At 43.2% G+C, this 24,882-nt stretch overlaps 2 protein-coding genes across 2 annotated transcripts in view; one reads left to right on the top strand and one right to left on the bottom strand.

The window, feature by feature from the left end:
- LOC120812725 (mothers against decapentaplegic homolog 6-like) overlaps nucleotides 1-19,884 on the top strand; it is a 33,452-nt gene extending 13,568 nt beyond the window's left edge. Inside the window, exon 3 of the mRNA XM_040168893.2 lies at nucleotides 18,408-19,884. Coding sequence (XP_040024827.2) covers nucleotides 18,408-18,949 — 542 coding nt within the window. The 3' untranslated portion in view covers nucleotides 18,950-19,884. The remainder of the gene's footprint in view (nucleotides 1-18,407) is intronic.
- On the bottom strand, nucleotides 1,309-11,280 carry LOC144391318 (uncharacterized). The gene has a single exon (XM_078097945.1). It carries the CDS (start codon nucleotides 7,829-7,831, stop codon nucleotides 6,452-6,454), a length of 1,380 nt encoding a protein of 459 aa, XP_077954071.1. The 5' UTR covers nucleotides 7,832-11,280; the 3' UTR covers nucleotides 1,309-6,451.
- Nucleotides 19,885-24,882: the final 4,998 nt, after the last annotated feature.

Here is a 24,882-nt window from a genome sequence, read left to right as displayed (position 1 = left end):
CTTAATCCGACTTCATTCTCTTCTAAACATGCAACATACAATTATATACAAGTTCGTAACGTTATTCCCCGATCTCTAATGTATTGTAATTTACCATTAATTTTGCTATCTGGGTCGTTCTTCCAATTTAATTAAATGCTGACCGAGTCCCCATGACTCATGTCTTGTTTCTGCACACAATTATTCCGCAAATTTGACGGAGTCCCGTAGGCTCATTTCCGAAATATAATCTTGCTTTCTAGCCATATAGGCGTCGTCTAGTCCATACTTTATTTAATTTATTGTGATTTCTAACATAGTCTAAAAGAGGCTTATTGAGACAACCGCTAGTCGCCACTGAACGGCAAACCTCATCCCCCTCCTTTGCTCGGCAACACGATCACGGTCCCGACGCGCCACATGGGTCTTTAACTCTGTTAGAACGTTATACACCGTGCATTACGTATCCAATCTATAAGTTGTGATACGTTTTCCCTCATCCGGTTGAGGCCTATACTAGGTTTTCACTCATTCCTTATTATGACCGATCGGTTAATTAACGCCACCCATTCGCTTAACGTTAACGCTACACAACCAAGCTTTGTCGGCAACACACACAGAGACGTCCAAACAAACACTATATACAATGTGCTTTTTATCACAACGGCCATTCAAGCTAAGAGAAAACTTTTTTCTCTAAAATGTAGTTTACCTCAAAACATCGTATCTTGTCCACTCACACCTAAATGTTCTATGATAAACTATACAGCATTTCGGTTTTAAAACAACTGGTTGCCGGTTACCTTTTCGATGGCGCCGTGTGAGTGAAGAAAATAGATCGCTGGGCTTTGTTCAGATCAGCTGTTCCTCCGTCCGTCCATTGCTCTCCATCACGTCGGGATCACCAAATTGTTGTGTTCAAAAATGAAGAAACGCCGGACGGACAGAGGTCATCGCTGATCGAAAGGTTCAAATCAAATGTATTTAATAAAGGAGATGGCGTTGTGGTAAAAAGAACATCTCAGCTGAGGAGCCGCTGGTCTCAGCGACCAACAGGCCCCAGGTCAGTCCTTTGACCATCCCTAGTGCCCGTCTGTAGCCTCCACCAGCGAACTCGAGAACAATGGTTCCTACAGGTATTTATAACAATGCTTAAAGGTGTGAAAGTCAGTGTCCACACCTCTGGGAGTGGTCTTCTGGTGAGTTCAATGTAACTCGGATTTCGGATGATCCTTAGTCAATATGTTAAGGTTTCGGAAGCTCTCGAGGGAGGACTCAATCCTTTGTTCTCGTCCCGGCCGGAAACGAGGACACGAATGAGTCAATTCGTTTAAATTCAAAAATCAAAAGTTATTTAATAACTGAACAACGTAATAGGGATTACAATTACAAAGTGAAATACTAAGCGAACAGTGGAATATTTCGCGAAATAGAGAATCCTCTGAGCAAGTCTGAAGGGACTTATCAACGCGGCTGCAGGAGAAATTCTAACAGTCTTTCCCCCGCCATGGTCCTTTGAAAACTCTTGAGGTGTGTCTTCCTTGGTGCATTTGAATGTCATTGGCCTCTTCTCCAAAGGGTCACCTCCTCCATTGTCCCTTCCACGTTGAGGTGTGAAGCTGCAGCTGTAACCTGAAACCTCTCTGTCCTAGCTGTCCCTCACATTCCAATGCACTCAATGTAGATACAGTGGCTTTATGCCCCAATGAGTGAATTTAACAAAGCATACATCGTTTAAGTCTTCATCTTATAACTAGTACACTTTCATTACAACAACCCATCATTAATGATCACCGTTCATCACACTTCATCATAAGATCTAAGACAGTTCATGTGGTTCAATTCTCAAGACATTTGCCTCAGTCGGCTGCCTTACATTAATTTGTTCATTTATTACCTGACAGGAGAAAAAACTCCCAAAAAACCCTCTTTGGGGATAAAATTGGGAGAAATCCATAAAGAACGGCAATTGGCATCCGTCCCCAGGTTTTAACATCACATTGTGACAGAATGTTAATGTGTACAGTGTTTATATGATTTAAATGACTATGAATTGTGTTTGATTGAAATTGCATTCACTTCATCTAACATGTTAATGTAATAACTAATATCTAATAACACACAAACTATAATTCTAACACTAAACATTATTACACGTACTATAATTTCCTGACTAGGGGTGCACTTCTGGCTTAAATCCCTAACAATTCCCTCCTTGCTCACAGTTCACTGTGAGCATCTCTCAAAGACAGAAAAATTATCATACAGTCACATCCGTCAACAGTGATTGTCCCTCATCATCTACTCGCTACCGATTTCCCTGTATACTAGTCTCACTAAGCACAATATCGATCAATCCCTGCAGGAATTCAAGGATGCAGGAGATGCAGGTTCATCCGTAGTGGACTAGATCATGACTGTAACACAAGAAGGGTTAACGCAGACAGGAATGCACTTTTCCGTTGTGCAATAATACTGACAAACCCGTTGGTGAGAGGATTGTCGTCGCCTTAGTTGTCTGTCAGCTGCTGGTTCAAGCTGTCAGTGGGGCTTGTGCTCTGGTCACCAAGCCACCAGGAGCTGTGTTGTTGGAGATGATCGCACAACAAACAGATCCAAACATTTTGCAGAAGTTACCGTTTCCAGCTAACCTCCTGAAAATGTCCCCCTGGATCTCTTAGTGAATCTGGTCTCAGTCGCTTAAAGTTCAACACGTATCAACACATTATATAGGGACAAGGTATCTGAAACTAAAGGAAAAAGCACTATAGGACATATAATTTACCCCCCCCCCCCCCCAGGGGCAGCTCTGGATGTGTCTTTCAATTGATGCTCCCATCAATTGAAGTTTGTTTCTGGAGGGATGACATCAAACAGAATAGCCGCTCTATATGTGGCGGTGCCACAGTGATGCTTCAAGTTGACAACACATGTTGAGGAGAACATAACCAGTGGGTCAATGGTTGAGACCCTGCCCTTCATAGTTTACTCTCCCTCCATAAATGGACACCATCTCTCCACTTGTTGTCGTGTGGATCCACCTGCATTGAATAATGATCTCAGCTCTGTTTGGAGTGAAATAGAAACAACACATACAAGAACTTCTAGCCTCCTAAAAACAATTCTTATTTTCAATTCTTACTATGATATATGCCTTTCAACCGAGACGATGCTGTAGTTATCTGAATAGGCACAATCCTATGAAATGGTGGACTTCTCTCCCCTCCTTCTGTCCAAATGTTCCCCTGTGAATGTGTCTAATGCTACTTAGTTTTATCTTGGTGATGATTGGTCATTGCAACCGAATAGCCGCTCTGAATTCAAAATCCTCAAATTCTGTTACTGTAATATCGTTGGCGTATGCTTGTTTGCATCCTGAACATTCTTATCATATGTGTTTATCAAGTGTCCCAGCAGTTCCCGTTCCTTCTCTAATCTGGAAATGGTGTGTCACATTAGCTCAGTGTTTGTGGATTCCTTCGTTGTATGTGTGTGCCTATACTTCTCCTCCTTGATGTTCCTCTGTTGGAACATCTGTTGTTGTCAGCGGTTTGGTCAGATGACACGTAGCTGTCATCCTAGACGTGTGATTAAGCTTCACGCTCCCTCCTTGGACCTCGGATCACCTCAGTTCCTGTGAGCAGCCTGCTCTGCTAACCGGAGGTCCCATTAGGACAAGATTCCCCAATCGGCTGTTGAATAGAGAAGCACAAGTGGTGCAGCTATGTGTGTGCGTGTGTGTGTAGGTGTGTCTAGATGTGCGTGTGAGTGTGTGTGTGTGTGTGTGTGCTCTCCCAATTCCTGTTGCTCTTCCTTCTGGTTTACCAAACTCTTCAAGCAAACAAGTTCTACCATCTAGTGTGTGCATATTTAAACATAACTGGAACTCAACATTTTACCCACTTATTTCCCAGTTTTAGCGTTTTCTTTTAATGTGGAGTAATTGTATCATCTGTGTGTCTCATCAGTCCTTGTGTCAGTGTATGAGAAGAGCAATGTCATTACACATTCGTTCCAGGAAGAAAAGTCATGTTGGATCTTCCTGCGTTGGCCATCGTCTGCTGTTATCCCTAAAATGCCACTTGAGTAGCTAAACTCTAACATCTAGTGTTTTCCTAAAAACATTCTAATCAATTTGTGAGTTGTTTCATTGATAGAACGACGGTATGTTCTTCTTAACACCTTAAATCAATGTCATCTACACATCTCTGTTGTTTAGAATCTTATGATTGTGTTTTACACTGCATGCAATAATGTTCCCAAATCGGCAGATACTCTAGTTGTATTCTGTTCTCCCCCAGTCCCTCATGTTGAGGTAGGTGTAAAAGCATCCCTTCACATAGCCTTTGGTAATGCTAATCACCCACAGGCCACCTCCTGGCTTATCCAACAACGTCGTAAAACCCCCACAACGCCGTTTCTACTGGGTGTCGTTGCAGAGCTGGACCGTCTCGCATTGGAGGAAAATGTGTCAGTAAATTTTATCATAGTGAAATAATTGCTCTTATTCACACCGTGTGTGAATCTTAAACCTGTTGGGTGACTCTGAGATGAAATACAACCTGTGGATGGATTTTATGGCTCCGACACTTCCCCAGGATTCCTCCTCTTATCAGTCGTTGGTTTAGGGAAGTCTGCTCACTCCCTCCTCGACCATGAGTCGCCATCACCTTTCAACCTCTGCATCTCCTCTGAAATCTATCCTCGTCCCTAATTCACTCCCATCTCAGCATCTGCCTATTGTTTCTTTTACTGGGAGCTAAACTCCCAACAAAGTCATCATTTGTCCTGACTCCTGATGTTCACCTGATGGTGGAAGGAGTTCCCTAATGAACATAACAAACACACATACCTACCTACTACTACAACTGAAGAATTAGCACCTAGATGACTCTCATAAATGTTGCTTTCTTAGAAGGAGAAATCTCTTCTTTGTTCTTGCTGTTCTGGTTCTGTTCCCTCTAGCTGAATGAAAAATGTGATGCGTTGACGTAAAGAATGTCTCTCCATATCTTTATCTGCTCCTAGAGTATTTACACACTGTTTTGAAAAATTGCCTTTCTCAAACGGCCTTGTTTCCAACCAATTTGAGGAGCCCTTTATTTATAGAAATTTAAATCTCCGACATAACTGATTATTGACCCCCATAGTCAACTCATGAAAAATTAACACCAACATTGCCTTCGTGTCCCCGTTCAATGATCCCTTTGAGTTTTTGCTTGTAGGTCTCACCCTCATGGTGTATGACTGTTCCATGTCTTCATCAACTAATTGACCAACCAAGTTCTCCTTGTTCATTCTAACCTCGAAGCAATCTGCTCATTCCAAGTAAACACAAAAATGTTACCTCACATTCTCACCCTCACAGTCAATTTCTTCTCCTTTTACCTTCAGCCTGTTTGCTCTGTCCTGATGTGTCATCACCTTTGAAACCCTGTGCATTACTGCATAACTCTTCAACCTGTTTTTCCCATTTTTACCACTTCCACCTACCCTTGGTCATACTGTCAAACACCTGTGTGTGTCTCTCATAACATTCCAACCTACTTTTCTCTTCTTTGCTTACTTCCCCATTAAAATAAACCATTCGATGGCCTCACTGAAGGCCTCCATCATTATAGTCAATTTGCTGACCTTTGCGACCACTTTCACAAGTGGTCGAGCATTTGCAGTATCAGTCTCTAAAACTTCAATCAATGTATCAGAATGTGAACCTCAAACCCCGGTGATATCAACAAAGGTTCTCCAAACCCTTCAGGGTCATAAAACAATAATTAAGATTATGAGTCCCTTGATCCCAAAAAGTACCAGGAGATAATAAATCAACTTAGCATCAGACCCATCTGTTCCAGACCCCCCTCCAGTGTTAATCTCCACTTTTATTGCTCTTCAGCCCAAAAGCAAAGCAGAGGGTGGGAGACATGTCTGTTACCTGCAAACACAAACTCAGCTCATGCTTAGTTTGATCCAATCCATTCATTCATTACTGATAGATCACTAACCTCTCATGGTTAGCGTATCCAAATGTAGGGGTGTACTACTTGTTGAACATTACAGGATGACCGTCTGTAACAAACTTCCATATTTCGTGTACTGGTGCTATAAATGTTCCTTCGATCAGACATTTGCTTCAATTATCAAGATACTGTATCAAGTGTATCGTGCACTATACACTCAATAGCAGCACTCAACAATTTACCGCCCATCTCTGAATTCAGGAGAAAACTCGAAAAACTACAAACATTATTACCACATACGGACAATATATACAACAACTCTCCTAATTCCTTATCACCTTCATTCCTCATTTAAATCTTACACAACCTTGTATCTTAATTTTCAATGACTGATTTCCTTTTTTAATCAATCTTCCCTACGGGTTTAAGTCTAGTTTGAGCTGACACTCTCAGCAGTGTATAATCTCTAGTCTCTACCTGGAATGTGAGTCGTAAACCGTAGAGACTGAGGGTGCTTATCTGAGCTGTTGGAAAGCAGCGGGGGTCGGTGTGTCACCAGTTAGTTGTTTAGGGCCTCGTCTGCTGTGGGGTTTGCATGAGGGGGTGGAGGTGAGGTAGACCCTCTGGTCCTGCCGGGGCTGCATTTGACGGGAAGACCGTGGAGGAGCTGCACTGAACTGCATGTTCGTTGGACATATTCTTGACCAATGACCCGTCTGTCCGCATAAGTAGCATTCATCTCCTCTTCCCCTATTATTTCCACGTCCTCTGCCTCTGCGCTGAGGTGGTGGTTGCTGGTCAACCATTGAACGGTCTCTGACTGCTGGGGCTGGATATTGGGCCTCTGGAGGAACGGGGTATTGGGGTTGCTCGTCTGTCACCTGCAATTGTTTCCTGACTCGCTGTCTTTTGTTTACTTCTGCATCCGCCACTGCCAGTTGGATCTTCAGGAGTCGATGCGTCATCGTCCCCAGTTCTTCTTGCCTCCTTGTCTCCGCAGCTCTCTGTATTTTGTAGAAGTGGGTTAGATGGTCTCTCCATGTGATTTCATCCATGTTGTCCAGTCCCACTACTCCCTCCAACGCTGTTTGAACAGCCTGGGGCAAGCCTTGCTGCACAGTGTGTCGCCAGATTACTGCAGTAGATTTGTTATTGTCATGTCTTTCTCCTGTGGCCAAATGCCATTCTGTCTCTGCTCTCCTCAAGTACTGGAACATCTCTTCTGCTGGCTTCATCTCTAGTGCAGCCAGGACAGTTATGCTTGTTTTTGTGGGCCAGACGCTTCGCATTGCTTCCCAGAAGACTCCTCTGACGGCGTCAAATGGATCCTCATTGTCGTCGTTGGTTGTTCCTGTTCTTACTTCCAAGGCTCTTAGATTGACTGTTCCCTCTAGACGGGCTACTAAAGCCCATATATCTCCAAGTGCCAATTTATCAGCCGTTGTGTATTTTTCAAAGAGCAGGATCCATGGGTTAGCTCCTTCTCCCAATGGCGGCAGTCCCTTCTCCAGAGCTTCCATGTCCCGATGACTCCAGGGCACAAACTCGCTCTGACCGTTGGCTTTTCTCAGTAGTGGGCACTGTGGGACAGGGGAGGCTGCAGGTGGCTCATTTCTTATAGGGAGAATATAGTCTGCATAGTGGTTAGGAGCCTTCTTCACCAGGATACAATGCCTATTGTGATGACGTCCTCCATCAGCAACCTCTCCTTCTTTGTCGTTGTTTGGATGGGTCCTCTGCACGTGTATTTTGATAGACAGGAGTCCTGAAGTAATATACAGCTCTTCTGCGGGCTCCTGGTATTCACTTGGTGTTTTACGGCCATGTTCACAGCTACCTGCTTCCTCCTCTCTGGCCCTGACAAGCAGTTCCTGAGTCGTAAGCGCAGCCATCATGCAACCTGGAATACTCTAAACAACCGCTAAGCTGTCCCTTCTGTCCTAGGTGTTACTCTGTCACTTGGTGTAAGAAAAACCCAAACTAAGTCACCCCTAACAGCTGTCCGAGGAAATGTCAAATTGAACTATCGACTAGAATCGACACAGTAAAACAAATAACCAAATCTAAAAAGTAAGGAGGGCAATTTACAACATCAAATCAGTCCAATAACTGCCGTGTAATTACTAAAACTATCTTGTTAGACCACTAGGTTAAATCAACTTATCATTACCTCTAACCACAAAATCAAATCAATCACAGAACTGTAAAAATGAGTATAATCAATGATCAATGCCAAAGACTATGATTACAATTGTACAGAGTAAAAAGAGAAAGAATTAATTATATCTCAAATCAAAACTCAATCTTCATTCAAAATTCAAAAGTCTAAAAATTAAACTCAATAAAGTTAATCTTGATGTCTAAAAATGAATTAATCCAAATTATTAATCAAGGTTACAAAATTAATCAAAGTTATGATGATACAGTCAAACTGCCGGCAATATTAATCAGGAAGTAGAGCAGAAGCACTCCCCCACAAATGCCGCCAGAGATTATACCGCAATATAAACAATGATCCACCCCCAACCCAAAGACAATGCAATGACAGTCAATCTGGTTTCAGCTAAACATTGGAGATCGAAATCAAACAATTCATAACAGCTTCTCAAAAGCACCACATCAAAATTAAGCCAACCTCCAATTCCAATCCAAAATCGATGCAGAACTATAGTACAAACCAAATTCAACGTAACATTACAGCACTTTAATGTTTCAAATAAACGTCAACACCAATCCAGATATCCGTCAAGTTATCTTATCAATCTTTACACTATCCTAGTAAGTAAAGGCAAATGTGCATCAAAGTCAACGTCCGAACACGGCAAGCGAAGAAATTGAACTCCCCCTCTTGTAATTCCCTCTACATCCACCACATGGCACACTCAGGGGCTTCCCCTCACGATGTGCACTTACTCCAACCACACGAGGCGCTGTTCAGCCGATAGCTGAAGATCGAACACAGAACTACCAAAGAGGAAGTGCCTCACACTTCAGCACATGGATCGTAAAACGCCGTGTGCTGGCGTAGCGAAGAACAATGGGCTCAAGCTAACTGCTAACCCACAACGTGGTCAAGCTATCAGCACCCCGCAAGCCCCGCTATTTCCCCAGTGGAATTACCAATGAGACCCCGTTAGCCGCTAGCAAGGCAGCCCCACGTGGTCCGGGTTGGACTACTCACCAACACCTTAATATGCTATGGTTTTATAACCCGACGCCGGAGATGATCAGTCTCCAGTTCGGATTCTATACATATATATACACTGTTAAACAATCACATACACGTAGTAAAACATAATTCGGAACATCTATTCATCAATCAAGCACATACACCACGTTACTCAAACACTCACACCAGCATGCAGATGTATATACACTATCATTTACACTAAAGCGCTTATCTGCCACCCACCCTCTTCTAGATAACCTATCTACCTAATTCATAGGATTTCTAGAGAGTGGAAAATGTTAAGCAGATCTTACCAGTCGCCGCTGGATTTCACCTTAACCATAACCTTAACCAGTCGCCGCTGGATTTCCTTTTAAGCAGGACTACTGGCCCCACTTATTAAATGAGACTACTGGCCTCAAAACAAGACTACTGGCCTCAAAACAAGACTACTGGCCTTGCTTATGAAATGAGACTACTGGCCTCAAAATTCAAGGCAAGACTGCAGGCCTTTAACCTCTTCTTATCCTCCAGACTTCAGGCCTCCAAAGCTTCGAGCTTCCTTAATCATATACTTAACCAGTCGCCGCTGGATTTTCCCGTAAGCCAATCCCGTAGAGCAAGCTCCCCCCCCCAATCTATTAAAATCCTGCAATACCTAATTGTGAAGGACCTTATGCACAGAGAGGGGAAATGAAGAAAAGAGTCTTCTCTAAAGACGCCGTAATTATTGTGGGAAACCTAGTGGACAACATGCGCATTGTCACGCCTCATGCGAACCCCCTAACCAATCCCATACGGGTCTACTTGTATGAATTTATCCTGCTGGTCTTTATGTCTCAGCAGACCAGTTCGCCGCCTGGATTTTCTAACGCTCTAAGTGTGTACCTGAACGCACCAAACGCGCGTGTTTGGAATTTCTAAAAGCCGGCTCCCATTCGCATTCACTTTGCAAAAGTATGCCCCCACTGTTATTCAATATCAGCTTATTATATTCACCCAAGTCATTAATGTACTAGCCTTTAGTCTTTAGCATCTAAGGCCTTGCCTCATGGCCGACTGCCAGCACCACTCTAAATTTTCCTAAATCTACCTATCACAGAATTCATGAAAAAGGTTCTGTTATACCTTGTTTGTACCCGTGGTACTTGCAGTCAAACCTCTCAGCAACGTCTTCCCCCAACGAGAGCCCCACGTTGGGCGCCAACTGTTAAGGTTTCGGAAGCTCTCGAGGGAGGACTCAATCCTTTGTTCTCGTCCCGGCCGGAAACGAGGACACGAATGAGTCAATTCGTTTAAATTCAAAAATCAAAAGTTATTTAATAACTGAACAACGTAATAGGGATTACAATTACAAAGTGAAATACTAAGCGAACAGTGGAATATTTCGCGAAATAGAGAATCCTCTGAGCAAGTCTGAAGGGACTTATCAACGCGGCTGCAGGAGAAATTCTAACAGTCTTTCCCCCGCCATGGTCCTTTGAAAACTCTTGAGGTGTGTCTTCCTTGGTGCATTTGAATGTCATTGGCCTCTTCTCCAAAGGGTCACCTCCTCCATTGTCCCTTCCACGTTGAGGTGTGAAGCTGCAGCTGTAACCTGAAACCTCTCTGTCCTAGCTGTCCCTCACATTCCAATGCACTCAATGTAGATACAGTGGCTTTATGCCCCAATGAGTGAATTTAACAAAGCATACATCGTTTAAGTCTTCATCTTATAACTAGTACACTTTCATTACAACAACCCATCATTAATGATCACCGTTCATCACACTTCATCATAAGATCTAAGACAGTTCATGTGGTTCAATTCTCAAGACATTTGCCTCAGTCGGCTGCCTTACATTAATTTGTTCATTTATTACCTGACAGGAGAAAAAACTCCCAAAAAACCCTCTTTGGGGATAAAATTGGGAGAAATCCATAAAGAACGGCAATTGGCATCCGTCCCCAGGTTTTAACATCACATTGTGACAGAATGTTAATGTGTACAGTGTTTATATGATTTAAATGACTATGAATTGTGTTTGATTGAAATTGCATTCACTTCATCTAACATGTTAATGTAATAACTAATATCTAATAACACACAAACTATAATTCTAACACTAAACATTATTACACGTACTATAATTTCCTGACTAGGGGTGCACTTCTGGCTTAAATCCCTAACAAATATCAGTTGTTGTTCAAGTATTACATGCATGCATTCCAGTTGATTACATTACATCAAATACAATCATAACTGTACATTGGTATTGTTCTATTAAAGTTGCAGATTTACAGTAGTTTTACAATATTGTCATTACTTTATTGATTACAGTTTCAGAATCATGGCTGTATTCTGGTGTACACTATATGCATTTTTATTAATTTTATGAACCGGGTCGTATTTTTGTTTCTAATATCCTACAACAGTATGAGCACCCATGTCGTAAAGCAGGGGTGTCAAACTCAATTGCACAGGGGGCCAAAATTCAAAACACACTTCAGGTCGCGGGCCGAACAGAATAAACATTTATTGAACACACTAAAACTAAATGTTTCTTTTAACATAAATATAAATACAAACAGACAGGAATGTTATCCTGCATTAAATAAACTTAAACTTCAAACAACTTCAAATATCTTGCTCTCCATAAAAATATATCCAGTCAAAATTATACAAGTTAGAAATATGAACATGCTGCAAAAAAACGCCTTAAAAAATAAATAAAAATTGTGACAGTGCTTGTGCTTTAAGCAAACATTAAAATAACAAATCAAAACATTTGAGTTTCTTTTCTTTTGTCATTTTATATAAAAAAACCTTAGATTTTAAATATCACAAATGATTTTACTCTCCATAAAAATATCTCCTGTCAAAATTATACATTATAAAGTTAGAAATACGAACATACTGCAAAACAAAACAAAACCTGGAAATATAAATACAATTTGCAGAAATAACAAATAACGATGCAAAACATTCAGTTTTCTTTGCTCTTATGCCATTTTATCAGAGCTGGATGCTTGGCATCTTTTTTTGGCAACAAGTTGGTTTATGTTTGGCGTGAGGTCCCGTGTTGTGGAGACTCTCAGGATGGACTGAAGGGGCTCATCAGTGAGACGACTCCTGTGTGCTGTTTTGTTTGTCTTCATCACGGAGAACAGCTTCTCACACAGATATGTGCTACCAAACATGCACAAGGTTCGAGCCGCATGTAGACGGAGCTGGGACATTGCTGCGGGAATGGAGTGAATAAACAGTGTCGTACTTTGTCTTTAGTGTCCCATTACACTGCAGCTCAATCAGCTCCATCTGAATCTGCACAGGTGCAGTTTCCACGTCGACGGCAAATGGGTTGCGAAACAACTCAAAATTATTTTTTTGTTCCTCAAAATCACCAAAGCGCATGTGAGAAAGGTCCGGGGCCAAGGCCGGAGCGTTTGAGTAGAGGAGACCCTGCACATTCCTGAACCCCCCCCCCCCCTCCTCCCCTCACTGTGCCTCTTGACTTTCTACTCTGGTTAGGACTGGGGAGAGGGGGGGGAGTGCAGAAGGTTGGTTCTCTAACCAATTCTCCCCAGATCACACTTTTATTTGATTAATACTTAATCAAGACGAGGGCGGGAACTTTCTTTGACTGGTCTTTATAATCAATATATGTCAAGAGCTTGGTTTCAAATGAACAATAACAAGGAACTCTATGAGTTATATTAGTTTGACTAATTTAAGGTGAAAGGCAGGTATTTGGGTTCCACCGGGCAGCGAGGTGGGACGGATAAAGTTGCCGCTCAAACAACGATTTCCTATTGATCGGCCAAGTGGACCAGACTATGTGAGGAAAATGTGTTATGTCAGGATAATGTGGCAGCAGAGTTTTTGTTTCAATCACAACACTTGCTGGGCTGTAACCAGGGGCGGATTGGCAATCGGGAATACCGTGAACAATGCCGAACGGCCGGTCCATTTCAGGCCGAACCGGCCGCTGGTCAAACCGTTTTTTTAATTTTTTAATTTTTATATGATACGTGATATGATACACTACCGTACCCGCATGTAGCCGGCCGCTCAACTGCAGCGGAACGCAGCTGTGTGTGTGTGTGTGTGTGTGTGTGTGTGTGCGCGTTTCAGACCGGGCCAAACCAATACTTCCAATCTTGAGGGGGGATACGAGCGGCCCCTCCCAACTTGGACTGATCCTCGTATTTCCTGACATCCGATTGGCTCAAAGGAGTTTACTTGGTTAGGTTTGGGTTTGTGTGAATGCAACAGAGACAGACGGTAAAAATGGCGAAAAGAAGGAAATAAGAGAAAGAAATGGGTGAAAAATAAGAATGAAAAAGAAAAAAATGTTGGCACAAGAGGCATCTAAATGTGCCAAATTAACGGACCTTTTCTGCACTGAAAAGGGTGCTGTGGCAGGAGGTGCAGATGAGGAAGGAGGACCCAGCAGCATGGACAGGATACGTGCACGATTAGGCCGGCGAGTGGCGGCGACACGCTGGCTGCCTGTGCGTGAGCGTGGCGTTTCTGTTGAGTGTCAGCTGCGTGGCGTTTTCCATGTCTTTGTACACCAGAAACGTGTGAGACGCGGCGCTGCTGTGTCATGAAAAGCCTCTGGTGATATATTTGTTTAAATTACATTTATATCTGTGTGTATGTCAAAACCTAGAGACTCTCAAACATCCAAATGTAATTTATTAATATTTATTTGTGTCAAAATGACAAACATCTTTTCCTATTCTATTTTGCCTGGAAACGCTTCCAACACGCTTGCGTGTCACGTCTGTTCTATTTCTAGCATGCACGCGTTTTCCGCGTGGCTCAGGCCTGCGCCCTGTGTCACGCAGCTCTAACCTGTTAACATGGGAGCTGAAATAAAAATGGACATGCCACGCATCCAGTCTGTCGCCGGCCTTCGTGATAAATATCACAAAATATGCTGATTATTACGATAAAAAATAATGACATAATTATAATTACATTACGATTTGCTGTGAATACGGTAAGGCAGTATCAGGGCAGTAGAAGCTCAGATAAAGCTCCGCTAGCACGATCATCGGATAACGTTAGTTTGTATGCTATGCTACTATCTAAGCTAACTAAAAAACACACTAAAAATGAGAAATATTTAATTTCACAATTTATAGCTTCGGTTAAATACTAGTTTCTGAAACGTATAAGTTAAAATACATTAATGACTCATTATAACGTAGTACAAACGTCTTCTATAATAAATTGATTTTGTATGATTAGTAACCAGGCACTAAAGCGATTACACATAAAACGTGCTTTGAACCAATCCGATTGCTTGGGTCCTAAGCTCGGACTCATCTCTTCAGTAGGACTAATTTGTTCACCACACCGTCTCTATGGTTAGAATCCTGCGTGTCCATGGCAACGCTCTGCTTTGCATGGCAACGCAGCACTGAAAAAGGGGTGGGGCTACATAAACTCTATATGCAAAGAATGTCTGTAAGGAGTCTATGTATGTATATTAGCTGTTAAGGTCAGAGATGGAGAGGGACAGTTTGATGATTACCCCTTCAGTCATATTGATGAGGAGGGAGCAGGAGAGAGAAGGAGGAGAAGAGAGGAAGAGGAGCAGCAGGAGGACAGAGGAGGAGGAGCAGCAGGAGAGAGAAGGGGGAGAATAGAGGAAGAGGAGGAGGAGCAGCAGGAGGAGAGAAGAGGAGGTGAAGAGAGGAAGAGGAGCAGCAGGAGGAGAGAGGAGGAGGAACAGCAGCAGGAGTAGAGTGGAGGAGGAGCAGCAGCAGGAGGAGAAGAGAGGAAGAGCAGGATCCAGGAAACAGACTGGTAGAGGGGCAGTGTGCAGGGCTGGGTGGGCAATCATATTAGGCATATTAATCAATCAAAGCTTTATTAAGGACACGCACACAAAAATAGAAAAATACAGCACAATGTTACATATGTTACATATTTACATATAGGATAAAATGGCAATAGTTCCACATACTAGATAATAACCTGACTGAAGCACAGATTGAATTAGAAAATGTATTATTCTTTGACATATTTATTGTTATATGTGTACATATAATGTACATATGTATTGTGTATAAGTATTGTTCTTTGAATCTTTATTCCGCCTTCTTCTTCTTCTTCTTCTATTTCTTACGTTGCACCTTTCAACTCCTTTACACTTTCGGCTATTAAAACCGGTCAAATATTAAAATATTCAGCTCCTTTCCGGCTTTCCAGCTATGACTTTTCTGCTTTCTACCTCTTATGCTTGAATTTATATAAATCAATAATCATTAATATTTTAACATGGTTTTCCAATGGAGATCGTTTTTAAATCCTCTTCTTCAACTTTCAGATTCTTCAGCTTCACCAATCTTTCAGCTACAGACACCATTTAAACTCAAATGTTGACACAAGTCTCAACTATTTTATGGAAAAAACTGCTTGTTGACATCTATTCTACCTTTTTCATAATCACTGATTATGTTTCCCTAGTTCTTCGCTCCGTTTCTGACTTTTACATGAGTGTGTATTGCGTCTGCTAGAGTGAGACGTCGAGGGCTAGAGTGTGGGGCAGTGTCAGAATCTGGTTAAAAAAATATGAAACTTCTGTCCTTGCAGCCAAAGTATACACTTTTGAGGCTTCATTTCTTTGGATTAATGATGTCATGGTTGTGGTGATTGGATTAATGTGTTCATGGAATCCCAGACTTCTTTAGTTTTGGATTCCTGAGTGTTAGAGTGACACAACATCTGCCAAAAGCCCCATAGGCTCCAATACAAATCTGCCAACATATTTCTCAAAAAATCCAGAAGGTAGACGTTTTGTAAACTGCGAGAGGAGCCGTATTTATTACCGGACAGACATAAAAAATGCATCCATGCGTTCGGTAGAGTCTTGGGTCTCGTATAAACGTCATATTTTTTAGATAGCTGTTATAGTTTTGCGCTGGTGAACACTTACTCGCTGTCCTGTGTCTGCCCTTTGCAGCAGCTTGTTAATGAGCCCAGGTGCGCCGTTGCCGTGGTTACTCGCACACACGCTTTGTCTGTGACTCACAGCTGCTCCTATTACCTCATTAGTGGAGTCACATGAATAATTTCAAATTAATTTCAACTTTTCTAATATCTGTAATTTCAGCAAATGTATTCAAATTCCGTTCAACTCTCTGTAATTTCAGCAGTTTTCTGAAGTTCATTTCAGCTTTCGCTTTTTGCATTCCAACGCATTTTCAGCAGGAAATGCATTTTCTAGTTACTCATGTTCTTCTCATGCATATGTTATGTAGCTGTACAATCAGTAAGCAGAGGCAGGGTCCAGCATAGGGGAAGCTGAGGCAGGGAGAGTTGAAAGTGAGTACACACACACACACACACACACACACACACAATCTCTATTGTATGGGACTGCATTGTAGTTTTTGAGTATGAGTGGGTGTGAGTATTTGTAACTATTTTAACACTCCGACTGACTATACACATGACATGATGGTAGTTAGCAGTATACCGTGTGACTTATGTGTTTGAGATTAGGTTTTGCTGACCTGGTTGTATTCAGTGCAGTGGTGACTTTCTTATACAACCTGAGGAGGCAGGTGTTATCCTAAAGTTTCTTGAAGGTCTTCAGCGTAATCTGGTTGTCTTTATACCATAAAAACACTATTAATCCTGCTCGGGCACTCGCGTAAAAGGCCTCTCCGTCCCAGTACGTCCCTGATCACAGCCTTGTGCGCTGCAGGAGGCTTCCGTAACTTTTGACGTAACACAAGGAGGTGTGAAAAAGCCCGCAAGGGACACACAAGGGGCTCTTGCGTCTGTGTGTCCTTGCGTCTCACTGAAAACGCAGAAGCATAAATTAGGCTTTAGCCAAAACACACAAGTTCAGGACAAAACCACAAAGACGCTGGCCGATTTTCATCCCTGTCCGCCTGTACACACGTGTCTGCTTGGACACAACAGTCCGAGGTGGGAGGAGAGCTGGGCATTTGTTGCTGTGTGGATCTCCGATGCTCCACCTTAAAGGCGTTTGTTAATGGGGCGAGCGGTCATTAAGCCCTAAGAGAGGAGAGACTGAAAGGAAAGAGGCCCCAGGCTTTAAACCCTCTGTGCCAATAGACACTCAGGAGCTGATAGCATGAAGGCTGGGGGGGTCAGCGGGTCACAGGCTTGTGCTAATGGCCGGCGCATGCTTCTGCTTCTGCGTTTGCGTCTGCGTCGTTGCATCAACGCACTCGTTTCAATTCATGGTTCTGCGTGTGTTGCAGAGCAATTCACCGCCAGAACAACAGGCGGAGTGACGTGTTTTTGTTGAAGACGACCTAGAGAGTCACGTCTATTTATTTATTTATTTGTTTATTTATTTATTATAGACTTTATTGCCCCGTGCATCAACACTGCTGCTTTTCCTCGCGGACACATTTGTCCCGTATTTCCCTCCACAACTTCGTGCACCTCTCGACCGGCAAACCGGCGTTTGCGGCGATCTCCCTACATGAATCCAACCCGCTTCTACAACCTGCCAATGACAGCTTGTATAAGCGGTCATATTTACGCATTTCTTCCAACAAAAGTTCTTAAATCTGATCCGTTCTATCGTAAACCTTCTTTGTTTTAATAATGGCGGTATCGGGCTATGAAAGCGGAAATGTGAGACTCCGTAAAGGAGTTAGTTAGCAGACCAATCGCAGCCTGGTGCGCTGCGGGAGGCTTGCGTTGCTTGAAAGCCTAGAAAAATGACGACACACGCAAGGACACAAGGAGGTGTGAAAAGCAACGCAAGGGACACGCAAGGGGGGCATGCGTCTGCGTCGCTCTGAAAACGCAGAAGCATAAATCAGGCTTAAGTTGTCAGGGAGCTGAATCCATGGGCCCACAGCACGGTGAAGAGCGGGGCGCAGGGGAAGGGGCACCCTCTTTCTCCCTTCCTTCCCCCCCGCTCTGGTGGAATGTGAGGAAGATGGGGAAAGAGGAGAAAAGAGGCATCCTCATTCTAGAGAAGTGAAGGGTGACGGAACTGATGTGAGATCATCAGCAGTAACTCACTTTGGAGTGGTGAGGGCTGTCACTGGAAAGAGTTCACGGACTGCAAGCATGAAAACTGAACTAGCAAGCTGATTTACTGGGAAGAGATATTAAGGTATGAGTTGCCAACTTTGTTCCACTGTAAAAAGAAAGCAGACATGTAAAACACTGATTCTTCATCCAGCCCGTACATTTCTGCTCCGAACAATAAAAAGAGATAGTTAATCCCCTAAAACTTTAGCCTTGGTTTTTACTAGGCATGTTTACGTTTGTTTATGATTATTTTTTTTTAGACTGTCCTTGTCTCTTCTAGATGCCAGTATGTCGCCTGACGCCCCGAAGCAGAGCCACTGGTGTAACGTGGCGTACTGGGAGCACCGCACGCGCGTGGGTCGCCTCTACACAGTGTACGAGCACTCCGTCAGCATCTTCTACGATCTACCTCAGGGCACGGGCTTTTGCCTGGGCCAGCTCAACCTGGAGCACCGCAGCAGCACAGTTCAGCGCACGAGAGGCAAAATCGGCTATGGCATCCTGCTCAGCAAGGAGCCGGACGGTGTTTGGGCGTATAATCGCAGCGAGCACCCCATATTTGTTAACTCCCCAACCCTGGACGTGCCCAACAGCAGAACTCTGGTGGTGCGGAAGGTTATGCCGGGCTACTCCATCAAGGTGTTTGACTATGAGCGCTCCTTCCTCCTGAGGCACACCACGGAGGTTGACCTCTTGGACGGACCCTATGACCCCAACAGTGTGAGCATCAGCTTTGCTAAGGGCTGGGGCCCCTGCTACTCGAGACAGTTCATCACCTCCTGCCCCTGCTGGCTGGAGATCCTCCTCAACAACCATAGATAACACAGACGGACCCCACAAACAATCCCAAATATCATCTACCTAGATTTAATATAAAGTTTTATATATTATATGAAATATATATTATACTTGTAAATACAGAGTCATTTTTACAATGTAATTATTTATGTATGGTGCAATGTGTATATGGACAAGAGGAAACAAATGGAAATGCACTTTGGCTCATGTATATTATACATATAAATATATTAAAGCAATAAGGTACGAGAGGTCGTACTTTATCGTCCAATAATGTAACAGTTCGGGAGAGTTGTTAGGCAACCCTCGAATAGTTGCATTATTGAAGATAAAGTACTGCCTCAAGTACCTTATTGCTTATATAATATGGTTACCCGCGAAATTATAATTAGTAAGTAAATAAAACAAAATAGTTATAGCCACCAAACGTTGTGTATCGCATTTCAGTAGTCTAAGAGAGAAAATATCTAACCGTAACGTGCACATAAACAGCATTGGGTCTTGCACCATCTCATTCATTCACATCGCTCATGACGTCCACCTTAATTTTCCGGTTGCAAAAGCTAGCATTGCCCGAATTCAATCATCGTGGGATTTCCAGTAATTATTTCGGTGATCGCCATCGAGCTAAAAGCTAAAGTGTCAACTTACGGTCACACAAAAGCTAACATGTTACTTTGAGTGCACAGTGATATGAAATGCTTGGGTCAATGTGAACAGCAACTGTACATTATCGTCCAATAATAATAATAACCCCTCAACCAATCGGAACGCTGGATTTCATCTACTCATAATAAAGATAAAGAATCTTTCAACTTGAGAAACTATACAGCAAAGTAGGATGAGCCTGGATCCGGTGTGTAGTTTTCATATACTTTTAATATCCAGACAAAAAGCTAACACCATTCACACATGGATAATAAAGAATTTGCATAATAAACATATTTGATTGGTCTGTATCATTAGTCCTTTGATTAGATTTTTTTAGATTAGATTCAACTTTATTGTCATTGCACAGGGTACAAGTACTGAGGCAACGAAATGCAGTTTAACATCCAACCAGAAGTGCAAAATAGCAAAAAGTGCAGAGTATGTGCTTATGTAAAGTGTAATAAGTGAATAAATAGATATGTACAGTAAGAATAGTTATGCAAAATGAACTGTAAGAAATGGATATACAATAACAGTGCAAATGTTCAGTGGCTGGAGGAGGGTGTGGCAGTCAAGCCAGGGTGGAGGGGGGAAGTACAGTCACTGAGGGAGATGTGTGTGTGGGGGTAGGGGGCAGAGTTCAGTGGGGGGCAGAGTTCAGCCGCAGGGATGAAGCTGTTCCTGAACCTGCTGGGCCGGGAACGGAGCACCCTGTACCGCCTCCCAGAGTGGAGGAGGGCAAACAGTCTGTGGCTGGGGTGAGAGCTGTCCTTTTCGATGCTGCGCGCCCTCCGCAGACATCTCTTGCTCTGGACAGCCTCAATGGTGGGGAGTGAGGAACCGGTGATGCGTTGGGCAGTTTTCACCACCCTCTGCAGTGATTTACGGTCCGCGACAGAGCAGCTGCCATACCATACTGAGATGCAGTTTGTAAGGAGGCTCTCTATAGTACAGCGGTAAAAATTCTCTAGAATCTGAGGAGACAGATGGGCCTTCTTCAGTCTCCTCAGGAAGAAGAGACGCTGGTATTCTTTCTTTACCAGGGATGAGGTGTTGAGGGTCCAAGAGAGGTCCTCAGAGATGTGGACACCCAGGAACTTGAAGCTGGCGACACGCTCAACCTCCGTCCCGTTGATATGGATGGGGATGTGTGTGCCAGTTTTCTTCCGAAAGTCCACAATTAGCTCTTTGGTCTTCTTGGTAACAAATGTTAATACTCCTCTCTGTTTTATTTTCAGGATGTTTTAACAAGTTTATTGATATCTTGAGGTCACCAGTATGCTTTTTTTGCTTAAAATGCCAACCATTACATTTCTTAGTATACCGTCATGTAGTATTATATAGTGTTGTATTTTACTGAAATAAGGTACGTGTCCTTGTGTGCCATTTTAAGTTAACACCCAGGATCAGCCTGGGACCAGATCACATCTTAGGAGAACTTGTACTATACTTTGCCAAGCAGAAAATGATTATAGCAATCATTTCACAGTTTATTCAGAACAGTAATTGAAAAGAGTAATATTAAAAAGCATCTCCGAAACTATGTGCCTAGCTAGATTTCAAGACAAAGCAAACTCCACTGATCCACATGTCCTCGAGGTCCCAAGGACCCCTGTAGTAAGGACCCAGGAGAGATGCTGCAGTTGTGGACAGTGGGCACCCTGGAAACCGCTACACTGATACTGGAATGTATACAGAGAAACCAAGAAGTTTTACAAGCCTACTGGAATCTTAAATACTTCAGCCGAGGTGGATGTGGTTTTGATGGCTTCTTTCATAATTTTTGGTGTAGGGTTGTCAGATTGGCGGTGGTGGCAGTGATGGGGGGGGAGGTGTTGGGTGCAGAGTTCTCTGCCAACATTCAGCAATAGAGGCATTCAGTAACACTCAGATGTAATGCTGAACTGTGCAGTTACAAGGAAACAGGTTTTTTAAAGTGAATCAAATCTGCCGGATGAGCTTTTTCTGAAGTTTTATAGGAATAGGAATACTTTCAGCAGCACAAGAGTGGGGATTTTTTTGTGACGGGTTGTCACATGTTGTGATTTCCTGAGAGCAGCGTCTTCGTCCTTCGCCTCCATAAAGGCTAAGGCAGCTCCTCCAGGCCTGCTGACATCACCACTGGAGAGGAACTGGCAGACAATTCTATGGGGTGGCGAGGAGCGAAGACACATAATGGGCAGATTACACAAGCCACCGCAGTGGGTATTTTAGGTGGCCTAATTAGACAGGGCTGGGGAGGGGCCGGGCAACAGCACACGTCTACATCCACTGAGGCAGCATCTCTTGAGAGGCGCCCGCTCTGCTCCAGAGCAGGAATAGTTGTGGCAGGAGGACTTTGAGCAAACTGAAGGAGAGAAAGGAAAAGCTATGTTAGCATCTTAGGGTGCCACGTTATGTCAGGAATTGCATTGATCATCAGGCTGCTGCCTGATAGAAGTCTCTGATTTGGAGTCTGGAGAAGACTGTGATTTCTTGTTTTTTTCCCTCTTTGAGTTACCGCGGTGTAGTTGCAACAATGCATTAATTAGAAACGTCTGTTAGCTAGAAAACAACATAGTAGCTATTTTCACAATGACACAAACACGAAGCAGGCTCTTTAAAGGATACACAAATGCTACATCTGGCTGTATCTGCATTTGTGTTTCTGTGCACAGATGAGTCCCTCCAAGCTTTGTATGTGGACAACTGCTTTTTGAAGCGTTGAGTTTTCAAACCCTGTTATTATGGCCACTGTCCTGCCAAAGCCTCAGTACATTCCTCTGACTCTAGATTATTGTCTTTAATCCTCTCCTAAAGCCAGGTCCTCCGTGTTCACAGTCGGTCACAAAGGATCGAGGTCCCTCTGATCATTTTAATCTAGTTGCTAAACTTGTCTGTTCCCTTAAAACAAAATGTGAGGACGCCTCCAAAAGCATCCCTTGGTTCAATGTGTGAGTAATAATGTGATACTTTCAACCAAAAGAGCTTCCAGTTTTCGTGTTGGCTCATATGATACCGTAAAGTTAAAACAGACACTAAAGTCAGTATTTTAGAGTTGTCCTGGGGGGTCCTATATGCCATAAATATGTGCACCTACAGCAGCTCGCTACTATTCACTCCAATTGATGACCGTCTGGCCCCAGAAAAAAAACATGGGGTAATAGCATCTTTTGAAAGAAGGAGATACACTTCCTTCCCCCCCACTCTCTCTCTCTCTCTCTCTTATGAACATTGGCCTACGGAAGTCTTCTCGCCTCTGGTAAGGGTGTTAATTACGGCTCCTTGCAGCTGCCATGCTTGCCACTTACTGGGCCTGCCGACACTTGCCAGTGCACGGGGGGATCCACGCTCTCAGAGGGGATTATGGGCCGGCACACCACAGCGGGCAGGGAAAGGGAGACTTTTTCTTTTGTTTTGTTTGCAACTTTTAATCGTCTTGCTTCGTAAGTTACTTGTCTCCCCGAAGACAAGCTATGATTGTGCTACTGTGCTGCGTGCCTGTAACTGAGCCTAAGAGCGACCACTGAGTAAGCATTTAGGTGGTTTGTCAGCGGCCAAAAGCAGCCTGGTGCTGATGCTCCACCTCCTGGTGCTCTCCCACCATCTCTTCAATAATTACAGGGTGCACAGGGGCCTCTCTGACGTACGAAAATAATTTATTTTAGTGAGTTTCCACAGAGTTTAAAATAATGCCACAGTGTGAGAGCACAAACACACACACACACACACACACACACACACACACACACACACACACACACACACACACACACACACACACACACACACACACACACACACACACTATAAACAGCATTTATCAACAGCCTATTGCAGCCTTCCTTTGTTCAACTAAAAGTCATGAGAGCACAGGTCATCATTGTTGTATCCAATGAAATTGAGTATATCTTTAAAAACTTATTTGGATTTCCAAATTAGCGTTTCTATATTAAAAAGAAAAAAAATCTCTTTTATTATAGGTTCATGTAGCTTCACTCACCCTGACTTAGCAGAGACATCTCTTGTAAATGCACACACACATCACTCCTGCTCAATTCTTCAAACAAAAGTAGTATCTATAATATTTACATTCCTTTGATGAAGTTGCCTTATCCGCTGTAATCAAGTCCTTTCGAATCCTTGTATCTAAACGGTGAGACAATAGCTCATGAAGGCGGTGTGCTTCAGAGGTGTTGGTTGTGCAGTTTTATTATTCTTTGAAGTGACTCTTTGAGAAAAACGATCATAAATAAGTTTTACACATTCTGCTAAGTAATACAAAATACACAAGTCTCACATGTTTTGAGAAGTAATCCTATATATTAAAGTATGTCATGCTCATTGATCTTGTCAAGAACAACTTTTTTCCACAGGCCCAGTTTGTCCTTTTAGAAATCTGATGTTTCCTTTTTTTCCGAGGGGCTGTAAAAGAGAAGACCAAGGAACGTTGCCCCCTTTTTTTCTACTGGGCTCCTAATATGTTCCATATTGTGAGTTTAAATGGGGTGGACTCAGGAAATGCAGTCACACTGCTTTGCCTTCCAAGCTTCCAGTCTGAGGTTTGGCCTGCAGTGCTGGTGGTTTTGTAGACTGGGGCTGATTGGGTTGTTGGAGCAGTCGACGTGGTTAGGCTTCGCCATGTGGGCTTTCTTCCCCCTCTGCTCAGGAGCCGAGGTGTCCAAGTCGCTGATTCTGTTTAGTTATTTTTTCCTGCCTGCAGTGGAACCCCATCTCATTCAGATTACACATAAATGTCTCTCCTTCTGGCCCACTCTAAGCTTTGTTTGTCCGCTGCAACTTTCTCAAAGCTGCTTCATTCTAGTTTATTTTGCAGAATTTCTTAAAAGGAATGAATTATACATTTTGAAAGTTTCTTGCCAAGAATTAGATTTGAAGATAGATAGTATGTTTTTGCAGTATGCAACCAGTTAGCTTAACATAGGGGTACACCCAGAGTGTGGAAATATTTATTTATATGCAGCCCCTGTGGTTACATTGGGACATCAATCCTAAGATCCACACCCAATAGCACCACAGAACTTGGCCACAGGTCCAGCCAATCAGTGACTGGAAAGTTGGTGCGCTGGCGAATGGGGAGAGTGGAGGGGGCGGGACAAGGAGGAGACGAAGAACCACGGAGGAGAGGCTGGAAGCGCACCCGTGATTAAGAAAGAGCTACGGTAGGATAAGTCAGCCCAGGGGCGTTTCTAGGATTCAAAGAAAGGGGGGGCTTAGCCCCAAGGGGAGTGACGTGTTTGCGTGGGCTATTTTTTCAGACAGTTCATAGATTGGTTTAATCAGAAAGAGTGTGATTTTGCTCTGTA

The sequence above is a fragment of the Gasterosteus aculeatus genome, chromosome Y (assembly GCF_964276395.1).
Source record: "Gasterosteus aculeatus chromosome Y, fGasAcu3.hap1.1, whole genome shotgun sequence".
Classification (NCBI taxonomy): domain Eukaryota; kingdom Metazoa; phylum Chordata; class Actinopteri; order Perciformes; family Gasterosteidae; genus Gasterosteus; species Gasterosteus aculeatus.
This window is presented reverse-complemented; position numbering and strand designations above follow the sequence as displayed.

Bases quoted from the DNA above. Each gene is read 5' to 3' on its own strand.
- LOC144391318 (XM_078097945.1), bottom strand. From the start codon at position 7,831: ATGATGGCTGCGCTTACGACTCAGGAACTGCTTGTCAGGGCCAGAGAG.